This window comes from Mercenaria mercenaria, chromosome 7 (genome assembly GCF_021730395.1).
Source record: "Mercenaria mercenaria strain notata chromosome 7, MADL_Memer_1, whole genome shotgun sequence".
In the NCBI taxonomy this organism is placed as follows: domain Eukaryota; kingdom Metazoa; phylum Mollusca; class Bivalvia; order Venerida; family Veneridae; genus Mercenaria; species Mercenaria mercenaria.
In genome coordinates this window covers 19,973,716-19,988,461 of record NC_069367.1, presented here as the reverse complement: position 1 = coordinate 19,988,461, position 14,746 = coordinate 19,973,716, and the positions used below count along the sequence as shown (strand labels likewise).

General features: G+C 35.7%; 1 protein-coding gene across 2 annotated transcripts in view; it reads left to right on the top strand.

The window, feature by feature from the left end:
- Nucleotides 1–13,822, top strand: part of LOC123556016 (uncharacterized) — a 67,025-nt gene extending 53,203 nt beyond the window's left edge. The window contains exons 13-15 of one of the 2 annotated variants that reach the window (XM_053547724.1): nt 363–433; nt 5,818–5,967; nt 10,067–13,822. In XM_053547724.1, the coding sequence (XP_053403699.1) occupies nt 363–433; nt 5,818–5,931 (185 nt within the window). In that variant the 3' untranslated portion in view covers nt 5,932–5,967; nt 10,067–13,822. The remainder of the gene's footprint in view (nt 1–362; nt 434–5,817; nt 5,968–10,066) is intronic. The other variant, XM_053547725.1, reaches the window with a different exon arrangement.
- The last annotated feature ends 924 nt before the right edge of the window (nt 13,823–14,746 follow it).

Here is a 14,746-nt window from a genome sequence, read left to right as displayed (position 1 = left end):
CAAGATTTGGATTTTATATGTGGTTACTAGGATTAGGTTCAAGGTCAACTTAATTAATCTATATACTCTGATAATTCCGCAATTGTGCTGTTGGTCTATTGTATCTTTTGTAATGATGAATGAAATGACGGGTAGCAGGTAAAATCCTAGTCCAGACCTTATTTTTTGTTGTGATAAACTGATTTTGAATTGCTCATCGATCAATAGTCAAATCTTTTCCCAGTTGTCTGAAGGAAAGTAATTCAGTTACTGTATAATATATTTGAGAAAGTATTTAACATTTGTAGTTATTGCAGTGTAGTTACTGCTGCAGTGTCTGGAAATTACTCTTACATGTTATCTGCTTTGTGTGATATTTTCAGGTGCTATCAATGCTGTTGTGTTTGGTTTAGATAGAGAAACATTTCGCAGGCTAACACCTTCACAGATAAAGGTAAGTCAGTAAGATAAGGGAGCTAACCCTACTCTGTCACAGATAGGCAGATTGCCCCTATCAGTGGCCGCCAGAGCTAAAAATAAAAGAAAACACCTTTAAACAACTTCTTCTCATGAACCATGAAATGGATCTTCATCAAACTTGTTCTGTAGCATCATTGTAAGGTCCACTCCAAAATTTGTGTCAAGTGGTAATATTTAACCTTTCATGAACTGCTTGATGGATCTTTATCAAACTTGGTCTGTAGCATCATTGTAAGGTCCTCTCCAAAAATCTTTCAAACGGTTCTGCTTAGTCCCTTTTAGGGGACACCAGAGCTAAAAATAGGAAATAAATCTTGAATTTTGTTCTAACGGTAACACATTCTTGGGCTGTCACAGAAAAATGTGTATATAAAAACTTTATAAATTTTTATTTTGATGAACTTTTTAAATGATGTTCATCAAACTAGGTCAGAAGCAGGGTCAGATGATAAAAGTTCTCTTCAGGTGAGCGACTGAGGCCAGTTTAGGCCTCTTGTTTTAGATCTGTCAATAGCTACAGTTTAGATTCATTGTCCAGTGTAGGAAACATTATTTTATATGTATCCATGCTTGGATTATCAATATTCTGTGTAAAAAACATTATTTTAGATATATCCGTGCGTGGATTATCAATGTTCTGTGACATTGAAACATTATGTCAGATCTGCCATAGCTTGAATTATCAGTGTCCAGTATAGGAACATTATTTTAGATTTATCAATGGCTTTTGCTTTGATTGTCAATGTCTTGTGAATAAAAAAGCTAAGGATTGTCTTATACGTTTTAGCTCACCTGTCACATAGTGACAAGGTGAGATTTTGTGATCACCCTTCGTCCGTCGTCAGTCTGTGCGTCAACAATTTCTTGTCTGCACGATAGTGGTTTCATTTATGATTTTATTTTAACCAAACTTGCACACAACTTGTATCACCATAAGATCTCGGTTCCTTCCTTGAACTGGCCAGATCCGATTATGGGTTCCAGAGTTATGGCCCCTGAAAGGGCCAAAATTAGCTATTTTGACCTTGTCTGCACAATAGCAGCTTTATTTATGATTCGATTTTTACCAAACTGGCGCACAACTTGTATCACCATAAGATCTTGGTTCCTTTCTTGAACTGGCCAGATTCCATTATGGGTTCCAGAGTTATGGCCCCTGAGAGGGCCAAAATTAGCTATTTTGACCTTGTCTGCACAATAGCAGCTTCATTTATGATTTTATTTTAACCAAACTTGCACACAACTTGTATCACCGTAAGATCTTGGTTCCTTTTTTGAACTGGCCAGATTCCATTATGGGTTCCAGAGTTATGGCCCCTGAAAGGGCCAGAATTAGCTATTTTGACCTTGTCTGCACAATAGTAGCTTCATTTATGATTTGAATTTAATCAAAGTTGCACAAAACTTGTGTCACCATAAGATCTCGGTTCCTTTGTTGAACCAGCCAGATCTCTTAATGGGTTCCAGAGTTATGGCCCCTGAAAGGGCCAAAATTAGCTATTTTGACCTTGTCTGCACAATAGCAGCTTCATTTATGAATTGATTTTAACCAAACTTGCACACAACTTGTATCACCACAAGATCTCGGTCCCTTTCTTGAACTGGCCAGATTCCATCATGGGTTCCAGAGTTATGGCCCCTTAAAGGTCCAAAATTTGCTATTTTGGCTATTGCAGCCATATAGAGACTTCATTTATGATTTGATTTGATACAAACTTCCAAAATATCTTCAACAACAGTAAATCTTGGATTCCATGACAAATCAGATCCAATCGTAGGTTCCAGAGTTATTTTATATCTGATTACCTCCTCTGATTGTAATCAAAATGGATTTATATCAGTAAGTACTTATATAGTACTTACTTGAAATTTCATTATTGTCATTAGTTGGACTGAGACAATCAGGGTAGATAACTATGGATTGATTCTATGTCAAATTACCTCCCTTTATATCAAACTAAAATGGGTATATCTCCATAACTAATGAAGATACTGATCTGAAATTTCATTTATGTCAACAGATTTATTTGGCAGATCCTTCTTTTGTTCACTTACAATAATTTTTATGCCCCCGGCATCTACTGATGCGGGAGGCATATTGTGGTCGTCCTGTCCATCCGTTCGTCCGTTCGTTTTATCCTCCGTCCGTACGAGGTTAACCAAATGGGACCGTTTCGTCTAGCATCAATACCCCTTACTGGAATGACTTGATACTAATGCAGATGTAACCTGTGACCATTCCTCATCTTCAGACATCACCTGACCTCAGTTTGACCTTGACCTTGAACATGACCTCATTTTGGACTTAGGTTGCTTTGTATCGACAAGGATGCCACCGGAAGCATCAAGCGTTTATTGAACGCAGCTTCTTGTTTTAATTACTTCCCTTTTACGTCACTATAAATAGCTTATTTTTAGTAACTGTTTTACTATTGGCCGTAGGGAAAAACCCAGGCCACTTTTTTGTGGTACATCATGGATGGTACCTCCAATTTTCAGGTGTATTTTGACATATCTGTACCTTGTAAGAATTTTTTATTCTTTTTGGTTAAATTTCTTCCCTTTGTTGTTTCTGTACTTTGGACTTAGATATTTTTTTTCTGAGGACCTTCTTGGTCCTCAAGTGCAATGATAACAGGTGAGCGATATAGGGCCATTATGGCCCTCTTGTTCTGATAATATATTGTATAGATGTTTGTTTTCGGTCAGGTATATATGTACCTTAAATTTATTTTGTGTTGTGGCCTTTTGTCATGTTGCATGTTTGCATCAATCATATTGAATAGAGAAACATAACTTAAGCACATAGTATTCTTGCTAAGATTGACAGTTATAGCTTGTATTATCTATTACTCCATTACCATAATATATCCAACACACACACCTTGCCAACTGGCTTAGTCATCCCTTAACTGTATACAGAATGACTATAACCCCCATAACTTTGTAGTAAATTGTAGAGTGTAAATCACTGTACAAATAGAGCATACATTTATAAATCAGTTTATTCAGTTTAACCCAACTTTACTCAAGAAGAAAATATTTGTCATTTGCAGTGTAATAACATACTGTCAGGATTTCAGAAATCTGTAAATTCATTGGTAGCCCTTTGGGTTTATTTACTAAGTGCTTGTTTTTCTGAAACCCTGATACTAATACTTTAAATCTTTTGTTAATGGCTGAACATATGTCCTAGCTTCAAAAATCTTAAGTAGACCGTTCGTTATCTGCTGTATTGATACAAATGAATAATCTGATAAGTTTGCTCATTCGCACGCAGAAATACTTTTCCCTCACAGCTGTTAATACCTTGCACCTGTGTCATCAGTACTTATGCTTACTTCAACATAGAAATGTTTATCACTTCTTTCGTTGAGTTGAAGAGGTACAATGTAAGATGCATTTTACTCATTTAGAACTGATAGAGGCTTTACCAGATACTCTTTCTAGTTCACCTGAGCTAAAGGCTCAAGATGAGCCTTAATTTGTGACCGCTCTATGTCCATTGTCAGTCGTGTGTTGTTCGTTCGTCAACGTGGCCCCCTTTCAAAATTATTCAGAAGAATTGAATTCCACAGAGAACTCTGGTTGCCATAGCAACCGAAAGGAAAAACTTAAGAAAATATTCTTGTCCACAACCACAAGGCGTAGAGCCTCGATATTTTGCATTTGGCATCATCTAATGGTCTCTTTAATGATTGTTCAAATTATGCCCCTGGGGTGAAAAGAGGCCCTGCCCTGGGGGTCAAAAGTTTAACATAGACTTGTATAGGAAAAAACTTTTAAAACCTTCTTAATATTTTAGCATCTGTTTGACATTTGAAACATGTAGCTCATATTCTTCAGGTGAGCGATCCAGGGTCATCATGACCCTCTCATTTTTCTTACTCTTAGTATTAAACATTTCTGTTGTTTTTAGCTCACTTGTCACATAGTGACAAGGTGAGCTTTTGTGATCGCACTTCGTCCGTCGTCCGTCCGTCCTTTCACAATTTCTTGTGAACATGATAGAGACTACAATTTGCAATCAATTTTAATCAAACTTGCACACAACTTGTATTGGCATAATATCTCGGTTCCTTTCAAAAACTGGCCAGATCCCATCATGGGTTCCAGAGTTATGGCCCTTTAAAGGGCCAAAATTTACTATTTTTGGCTTGTGAACACGATAGAGACCACATTATGCAATCAACTTTAATCAAACTTGCACACAAATTGTATTGGCATGATATCTCGGTTCCTTTCGAAAACAGGCCAGATCCCATCATGAGTTCCTGAGTTATGGGCCCTTAAAGGGCCAAAATTTGCTATTTTAAGCTTGTGAACACGATAGAGACCACATTTTGCAATCAGCTATAATCAAACTTGCACACAAGTTGTATTGGCATAATATCTCAATTCCTTTCGAAAACTGGCCAGATCCCATCATGAGTTCCAGAGTTATGGCCCCTTAAAGGGCCAAAATGTATTAATTTTGGCTTGTGCACACGATAGAGACCACATTTTGCAATCAACTTTAATCAAACTTGCACACAAATTGTATTGGCATAATATCTCAGGTCCTTTCGAAAACTGGCCAGATCCCATCATGAGTTCCAGAGTTATGGCCCCTTAAAGGGCCAAAATGTATTATTTTTGGCTTGTGAACACGATAGAGACCACATTTTGCTATCAACTTGAATCAAACTTGCACACAAGTTGTATTGGCATAATATCTTGGTTCCTTTCGAAAAGTCATGGGTTCCAGAGTTATGGCCCCTTAATGGGCCAAAATTTACTATTTTTGGCTTGTGAACATGATAGAGACCACATTTTGCAATCAACTTTAATCAAACTTGCACACAAGTTGTATTGGCATAATATCTTGGTTCCTTTCGAAAACAGGAAAGTCATGGGTTCCAGAGTTATGGCCCCTTAAAGGGCCAAAATTTGCTATTTTTAGCTTGTGAACACGATAGAGACCACGTTTTGCAATCAGCTTTAATCAAACTTGCACACAACTTGTATTGGCATAATATCTCAGTTCCTTTCGAAAACTGGCCAGATCCCATCATGAGTTCCACAGTAATGGCCCCTTAAAGGGCCAAAATTTATTTTTGGCTTGTGAACACGATAGAGACCCATTTTGCAATCAACTTTAATCAAACTTGCACACAAGTTGTAGTGGCATAATGTCTGGGATCCTTTTGAAAACATGATCTTATCATAAAGAGCAGTGGTACCCAGGTGAGCGATATAGGGCCATCATGGCCCTCTTGTTCAAGTTAACTGCTTCTCTTTATTCAAAACTAAGTTTGTCTGTGGTGTTGGTGTGGTATACTTGCTTCCAGTAACATTACTAACATTGCAAAATTGTAGATGGCCTGGTCGCGTCACATTAACAGTAAAGTTGTACATGAGTTTCCAATACCACTTGCAACAACTGACATGCATCTACTTGACTCAGAGCAGCACATGCCTCTTTTGAGATGATCACAGTCATCTAAGTGCTTGATTTGTCAGCAGACGGTAGGAACCAATTGTCATTTTCAGATTAAGCTTTACAACTAAAATATTTTATTATACCACATTTATCTAGCCCCATTTTCATGATTAACACATTTTAAAGTGTTTAACATACACACTTATACACAAGCAAAGCCACTAAAGGGCTGTTCCAGTGCAGATACAGTCTGAGAGTGATCTGACCAGAGATACAGAGCAGCTGAATGCCTCCAAAACATTTGCAACCAATTATTCAGACATTCTCCATAATACAAAAAAGTACTAAATAAAATTAGATGGATTCGAACTTTGAACCATCTAACATCAGTATATAGATTACCGGTATATAAAGTAAAATTGATGTAAATCATGCTAGTGGCTACCTGTGCCAGAAAGCTGCATAATTATATTAGCATCAAAAAGCTTTATTAAACTCTATTTCTTCAGCTTGTTTTTGTTTTTAGCTGGTAGTTTTGCTACATATAAAAGTTGCATGTTGATGCATGAAAATGGTTTTCTACTGTTTGATTCTTTAATAGGATTATTTAAGTTAGACCCCTATGTGCATTTTTATGTTCCTCAAAATTAAGATTTGTCCTTGCCTGCCTGTCTGTCCGAGCCCATACTTGCATACTTAGGTGGCTAAAAGAACAATAGAGAGAACAAAAAGAGTAGCCACATAAATACCCGTATGTAGGAATATACAGATGTCCATCCATCCGTCCCTTTGAAGTCTGTCCTGCACATCCCAAAAATTGTTTGACCTACATTCATCAAACATCATAGGATTGTTATTCAGCATGTGAAGTTTTTCACCTTTTGTGGTTTTGGATTTCACTCAGCCACACCAGAGTTATTGCCCATGACATAGTCAAAAATATGCATCAAGGACCTATAAGTTTTTGTCACGTGTATCTAAAAAAAGTATTTGACCTGGAGTCATTTTTATATGGGATTTACTTGGTCTCCCAATTCTTTCACATACTCTCCTAACCCTCCCCTACCCCCTCTGAAAAAATATATATGTACTTTTTCAGTTTCTTTTATTTTATCTTGTGCTCCTTGATATTTTGACTCCATGATATCCGTGACTCTCATCCCACCAATTTACCCCTAACATGCCCTAACCCTAATGGGGGCACCATTGTCCTTTAATGGACTTGCATCTAGTTATATTTGTTATGCAACATATTTCTTACACATATTAAAGTTCCATTACATTTTCCCAGTATGTTATGCAATCAGCTAATATAGAACCTGAAAGAAATGAAATTTATTACTATTATTGATGTTGCTATTGGTTGTATGAAGTCTAAGACTTATGTAGAACTTGTGATATATGTACAATATTGAATATTCTTGCCATTACCCTATGTTCCTTTTTACAAGGCAAACTTTTGTTGAGTTTCCTGACGCCAAGCAGACACCTGCATTACAGTGTTTCAGTGATTATATTTGAATAAATGTTTCTTTGAAATCATTCTGCTAATTCTTTGAATTCCACACTTGCAAATTTTGTGATTCCTAGCACAGCATAGTTACTCAGTTTTGTCATTCTATGATTCTGTGAGTTTTGTCATTCTGTGATTCCTAGCACAGCATAGTTTCTCAGTTTTGTCATTCTTTATTCCTAGCACAGCATAGATACTCAGTTTTGTCATTCTGTGATTCCGCACTTGCAAAATTTGTGATTCCTAGCACAGCATAGTTACTCAGTTTTGTCATTCTTTGATTCCTGGCACAGCATAGTTACTCAGTTTTGTCATTCTGTGATTCCTAGCACAGCATAGTTACTGTTTCGTCATTCTGTGATTCCTAGCACAGCATAGTTACTCAGTTTTGTCATTCTGTGATTCCTAGCACAGCATAGTTTCTCAGGTTTGTCATTCTGTGATTCCTAGCACAGCAGAGTTTCTCAGGTTTGTCATTCTGTGATTCCTCAGCTACAGCTTCTAGAGTTTCTCAGGTTTGTCTATTCCTGGGATTCAGTTTCCTGATTCAGCACAGCATAGTTACTCAGTTTTGTCATTCTGTGATTCCTAGGTCAGCATAGTTACTCAGTTTTGTCATTCTGTGATTCCTAGCACAGCATAGTTACTCAGTTTTGTCATTCTGTGATTCCTAGCACAGCATAGTTACTCAGTTTTGTCATTCTGTGATTCCTAGCACATTACTCAGGTTTGTCATTCAGTAATTCCTAGCACAGCATAGTTACTCAGTTTTGTCATTCTGTGATTCCTACTAGCACAGCATAGTTTCTCAGGTTTGTCATTCTGTGATTCCTAGCACAGCATAGTTTCTCAGGTTTGTCATTCTGTGATTCCTAGCACAGCATAGTTACTCAGTTTTGTCATTCTGTGATTCCTAGCACAGCATAGTTACTCAGTTTTGTCATTCTGTGATTCCTAGCACAGCATAGTTACTCAGTTTTGTGATTCCTAGCACAGCATAGTTACTCAGTTTTGTCATTCTGTGATTCCTAGCACAACATAGTTACTCAGTTTTGTCATTCTGTGAATCCCTACTTGCAAAATTTGTGATTCCTAGCACAGCATAGTTACTCAGTTTTGTCATTCTGTGAATCCTAGCACAGCATAGTTACTCAGTTTTGTCATTCTGTGATTCCTAGCACAGCATAGTTACTCAGTTTTGTCATTCTGTGATTCCTAGCACAGCAAAGTTACTCAGTTTTGTCATTCTGTGATTCCTAGCACAGCAAAGTTACTCAGTTTTGTCATTCTGTGATTCCTAGCACAGCAAAGTTACTCAGTTTTGTCATTCTGTGATTCCTACTAGCACAGCATAGTTACTCAGTTTTGTCAGTGGTATGAGATTACATTCTGAAAACAACTTATTTTACTACATCATTTTGTTTTTAGGTTCATTGTTTTGCTGATGTCGGTCTGTCTGTCTTTCGGTTGGTCTGTTCATAGACAAGTCGGTTTCCGGTTGATAGCTCGAATGCTTTGGCCTAGGATCACGAATCTTGAAAGGGAGGTTGATCATGACCAGCAGATGACCCCTATTGATTTTGAGATCAGTAGGTCAAAAGTCAAGGTCACAGTGACCCAGAACAGTAGAACTTTTTCTGCCAAGTAAATAGAGAATGCTTTGGTTTAAGATCACATTTGATAGGGAGGTCACTTATGACTGGTAAATGACCCATAATTATTGATTTGAGGTCAGTATGTCAAACGTCCAGTGCACGGTGACCAAATAATTCCTGTTCCTTGTGCAGTTACTGAATTCATCAAGTGGGGTATTTCGTGTAGTACCAGCTCTTGTTTAGAATTACTTTTATGCTTTCATATAGACATTACACAGTCAGTAGCTGGTTGTATTAGATTAGTAGACAAGTGTTAGAATGAAACTGAGTGTTTAGTTTTAGTGAGCCTTCTAATTTTTAGTCACATATCTATAGTTATGTAACATTACCTGATTCTGGTCATATGGTCATGTTACATGTACCATGCATTTTATGCCCCCCTTCGAAGAAGGAGGGGTATATTGTTTTACAGATGTCGGCCGGTCGGTCCATAGACCAATCGGTTTCTGGATGATAAAGTCAAGGTCACAGTGACCCTGAACAGTTAAAGTGTTTCTAGAGGATAACTTGAGAACGCTTGGGCCTAGGATCACGAAACTTAATAGGGAGGTTGGTCATGACCAGCAGATGACCCCTATGGATTTTGTGATCAGTAGGTCAAAGGTCAAGGTCACAGTGACCCGGAACAATTAAACCGTTTCTGGACTATGAATTGAAAAATAAAACAGATTACTGAATGCATCAAGGGGGGCATTTCGTGTTCTACGAGCTCTTGTCTAATGCAGTGTTGGAAAATTTGTAAACTGAGTAATGCCATGACTTTCAGAGAATCAGTAGTGTATAACAAGGTGAGAGTTCCAGTTAAGATTATTAATTCCTACTATCACAATTTTTGAATTTCAACCAGTTTTACATGAAAATGAAAAATTTATATGCAAGTCTACTGGCTTGAAAGAGCTGTGAACTTATTATACCAGTAGAGTGATGCTTTGTTAGGTAGTACCTGTTCAAATTGGGTAAAAGCAGATTGTGATACATTTGATGTACCTAACTGAATATGGTATGATTTATTTATAGATGACACTACAGAACAGATTCAGTCGTAAGGCAGTGATTCATGAGTTCCCAGAAGAGAGAAGTGGAATGGATACAGAATATTGACGGTTACTGAGCCGTCCCCACGAGGATAGTGATAGTGACCTGTAGGTCACCAGTCCACACCGGGACCAGTTTATATTTATAGTATAACCACATAGATTAACAGATCTAAACAATGTACAAAATAGTTTGTATGTTGCACCAATAACAGGACTGTAGTAGTACACCATTCAGAACTTATGAACCCAGTTTATTGTTGAACCATTCACAGATGGTTTTATTCATCAGTTGTTTATCAATTGTTAATATTTAACCTTTATCTCCCATGACAGTTCACCCTAAGTGAATATGATTCCTTTAAAAAAGCAGGTTGATTTTTTTGTGCTATTTCTCATTGTTCCATACATTTTATGAATGTTATTGCTAACAATATACATATGTTTTGGACACAATCCTCATTACGGAGGATATAGAGAGTAACAAATTAAATGATGTCCTTTGTAAGTTAAATGTGGTTATGTGAAATGGTACTATAAATGCTTATTTATTTGCCAATTGAGTGTCTGACATAAATCAAAGTGTATGTTCCATTCTTACATACTTATAACATAAATTTGAAAAATATACTTTGCCCTAGAAGTCATATAATTTAAGATGTACTGTATTATACTTGTTGAAGATTTCCATTAACAGCTAAATCAGCTGAAGTTCATTAAAAATGTGAGTTTGGAAAATATCATTACCTCCCTTTGCCTATATTGGTTGCACAATAAAATGGTTTAAAATCTTGCCTTTTGGTAATATTGTTGAAATATCTTGATCTTAGTTAAACACAAATATGAAAAAAGAAATTATATTGAAATAAAAAGAAATACTCAGCTCCTTAAATAACAGCATATTACAAAGGGATAATTACAACATTTTATGAAAATTAATCAAACATGTGTTAATCCTCTGTAATGGGTCTTTCCCTTCCTTAATTAAATCTCTACAATAAAAAACATCATAAAATGCTGCTTAAATTGGATTGACTACTTTTAAGTAACAGTTTATAACATTGTTCAATTCTTTTACATTTTGTTAAAGAGATTTATTTAAGGAATGAAAAGGCCGATTACAGAAACGTAGATCCTTATTATAAGTGTATTTTTATTGGCTTTTTTATTAATTTTGTAATTAATTGCCTTTCATATGGAAGTATTTGAAAAGCTGAGTATTTCTTTTGATTTCGGTATAATTTTTAGTTTGACCTGACAGTCTGAACAAGAAGGCAAGCTTTGAAACTGTTTGAATGTTCAGAATTGATTTATTTCCACTCTTGATTGGAGAGAGAGAGATTGGCAAGGGGAGGTAATAATGATTTTACAAACTTGCTTATTTAATGAATTTTGGCTAAACAAATGACATCTGCGTCGAAAGCCCAGTGGTAGAGTGTCCGCTTTGCGTGCTGGAGGTCGAGGCTGCGTCAATAGCCTAAGGGTAGAGCATCCGCTTCGAGTGCAGGAGGTCGAGGCCGCGTTGATAGCCTAGTGGTAGAGCGTCCGCTTAGAGTGCAGGAGGTCGAGGGTTCGATCCCCAGCCACATCATACCAAAGACATGGAAAAAATGGTACCTGTAGCTCCCTTGCTTGGTGCTCAGTATTAAAACGGAAACTGGCTTCTCTTCTCTCGTACCCTCATGGCGATGGGTTCCATCAGAAAAGAGGTGTCGAGAGTGATTAATATAAGTTGTAGAACTTGCTTCACAATCGACCTAAAATAAATTAGTATAAACTAAATAAATTGTCAATGCAAGTTTTTGATACATGCAATTTATTTGTTCTTGTATTCATATTCTTTAGGCAAAGCATGTTCATCAAATTTATACTTGTGCTGAAAATAAACACTTCCACAGAAAATTTAATATATAGTATTCAGTAAACATGGCTAAGTGTAAATAATAAAATATTCAAGTTTTATACAAATTGATTTTGTGATTAAAATAATTTGTTGATCAGCTAGAAGATGTAAACAATATTTAAACCATGCCAAGAAAACATACATGTAGTTTATTGGAAGCTTTCAGTAATACTACTATGTATATTCTGTTAAAGTAATTTGCATACAAACAGTGTAGTGCTTTCATTTTGTTGTATAGCAATATTTATTTGCAGTATATGCTTGTTGTTTTTGTTAGAATACTCACTTTAGTTTTGCTTACATGCTGTTTACTTTGTCCTCACATGTTGTTATCTTATTATCTACTTTGTCCAGTGTATAAAGGGAATGAAATCTCAGTTATTTCCCTTTTAGTATTTATGTCACTTCTGATCTGAAAGGATGTGAGCTGAAATACTGCTGGCTTGGTGTTGTTAAGCTTGTTATGTCAACCGTCATAATTACAGTTCCTTATCACAAAAACTAACCAATTTTTAATAAGGAAAACAGTGGGTGTTCTGTTTATCTCCAGTGTTTATTTGTTACACCAAGTGCCATGTGCTTCATCATATTGCTACTGTCAGAAAACCAGCTTCAGTGCATTTCAGCGAGCTGTTATGACAAATGTGCTTCAAGAAATGTTCTCTGTTATTTTTATAATTATTTATCACTAGAAGAAGAGAATATTATGAATATATGTGCAATATGTTTTGTTTGTTGAGTTAGTTTGGTGTATACATGTAGAAGTAGGAAGACGAGTGTACACATGGCCGGGTGTTTACGTGAAGATATAGACTTAACATTATTTTTTAGAAGTTAGAATTATATTTTTGGGGTGGCATCATGATAAAGCATTTTCTAGAATATATGAAAAATGTAAAATGTAAACATTCTCTACATTTACATGTTGGCTTTTTTTTTTAAATAAGGTTTAAAAATGGCTTCATGAAATGTTTTATATGATATATATAATAATTTACATTTACTGAGTGACTTGCCAGTAGGTAGTAAAAACTATCGCCCAGGTATGACTGAGGGAAAATAGTTTTGACTATTGATTGGTTTAACAGCCCAGTTTTTCCCAGTCAATTTGTTCTGGAGGAATGAAAAAACATTCAGTTATTTTTTCCCCATGAGAAAAACTGACAGTTACACTGGTAAGCCATTCAATAAGTGTTATATTACATGACATCAGAAATGTACTGTTTTTTTCTTCAAAGTTTGAATTTAGCCCTGCAAAGTGTAGTGTTGAATTTAGACTGGTCATATAGCTATTGATGGACAATTTATATAGAGAGTCATATAATAACATTTAATGTACTTGCGAGGTTTGAAGGACCAAAGTATGGAAATTGTTTGGGAAGTTCTGTTTCCAATAATGTTGTTAATGTAAATATAACAAGTGTTTGAATGCTCTTAGATATTTTGAAAAGTAAAAATTGTCTTTTGAATACATTTTGATATATAAAAGCTTCCACAAGTAAATACTATCTGCACTCGGCAAGCAGAAGTTATTGTGTAGGAAGTTTACAGTGACCTCAGTATTGATGTAAAATTGATCAGAATTGAGAAAAAAAAAAAGAATCACCTGAATAAGTGATTTATGTTATTACACGGGTTAAAAAGATTATTTTTACACATTTGTTTAAATGACATATTTCTTCATGAAGTATATTCAGGATACATTCCAGTTCTATTTTTTCTGTAAGAACATATTTATACAGTCTTAGTCATAAATGTTTTTCTGAAATATATCTTTAAATTTCTTTGGAATTTCTATTTACATGTATGTCTTAAATAAATGTATAAAATAAAGTTTTTATAATGTTTGTTTTGGCAGTGCAGTTAGACTTGCCAGATACAAGAAAGTTTATACTTCAATCATCTTAATTAGTCCCCTACTGGTGTAACACCGGAGGGGACTATAGAAATGCCCTCCATCCATCTGTCTGCCCCAGCTTACATTTGCATATTTAGGTGGCTATAGGAACAATAGTTGACTGTACTTTTTCTTTGATGTAAGTCATTCTGTAAGTTTTTATATGGCTATTTTTCTTTTACGTGGCTAAAAGAACAACAGAGAGAACAAAAGAGTATCCTTATAAATACCTATACATGTACATTGTATGTAGGCAGATCTAGATCCAGCAATTACTCAAAAACTATTCAAGCAAGGTTCATAAAACTTGTTATATATATAGAGGGCAATATGTAGATAACGTACATATATGATTTATGCTTGTAGGTTAAAGGTCAAGGTCACTATTGAAGGTCAGGTATAAACTGTTTCTGTTCCATAACTTTTATATAGTTTTTACATTGATGGATTATCTTAGTAGTATATACAAACATTCCCCATGACGAGACAATGTGTCAACATTTGATCTATGCTTGTCAGTTAAAGGTCATGGTCACCATTAAAGGTCAGGTGAAAATTAGTTTCTGCCCCATCAATTTTAATTGCATTGAAGGATTTTTTTTTATTACTAGACAGAACTGTTCCCTATGATTTGACTATTTGTTGCACATTTGACCAAAGGTTGTTGCTCAAAGGTCAAGGCCACCATTGAAGGTCAAGTAAAAATTTGTTTCTGCTCCATAAATTTTATGTGCATTGATGGATTATCTTAATACTGCACACAAATGTTTCCTATGATGAGACAATGTGTCGTATACGTGATCTTTGCTTGTAGGTCAAGGTCACAATCGAAATTTAAGTAAAGTTAGTTTTTGTTTCTTAGC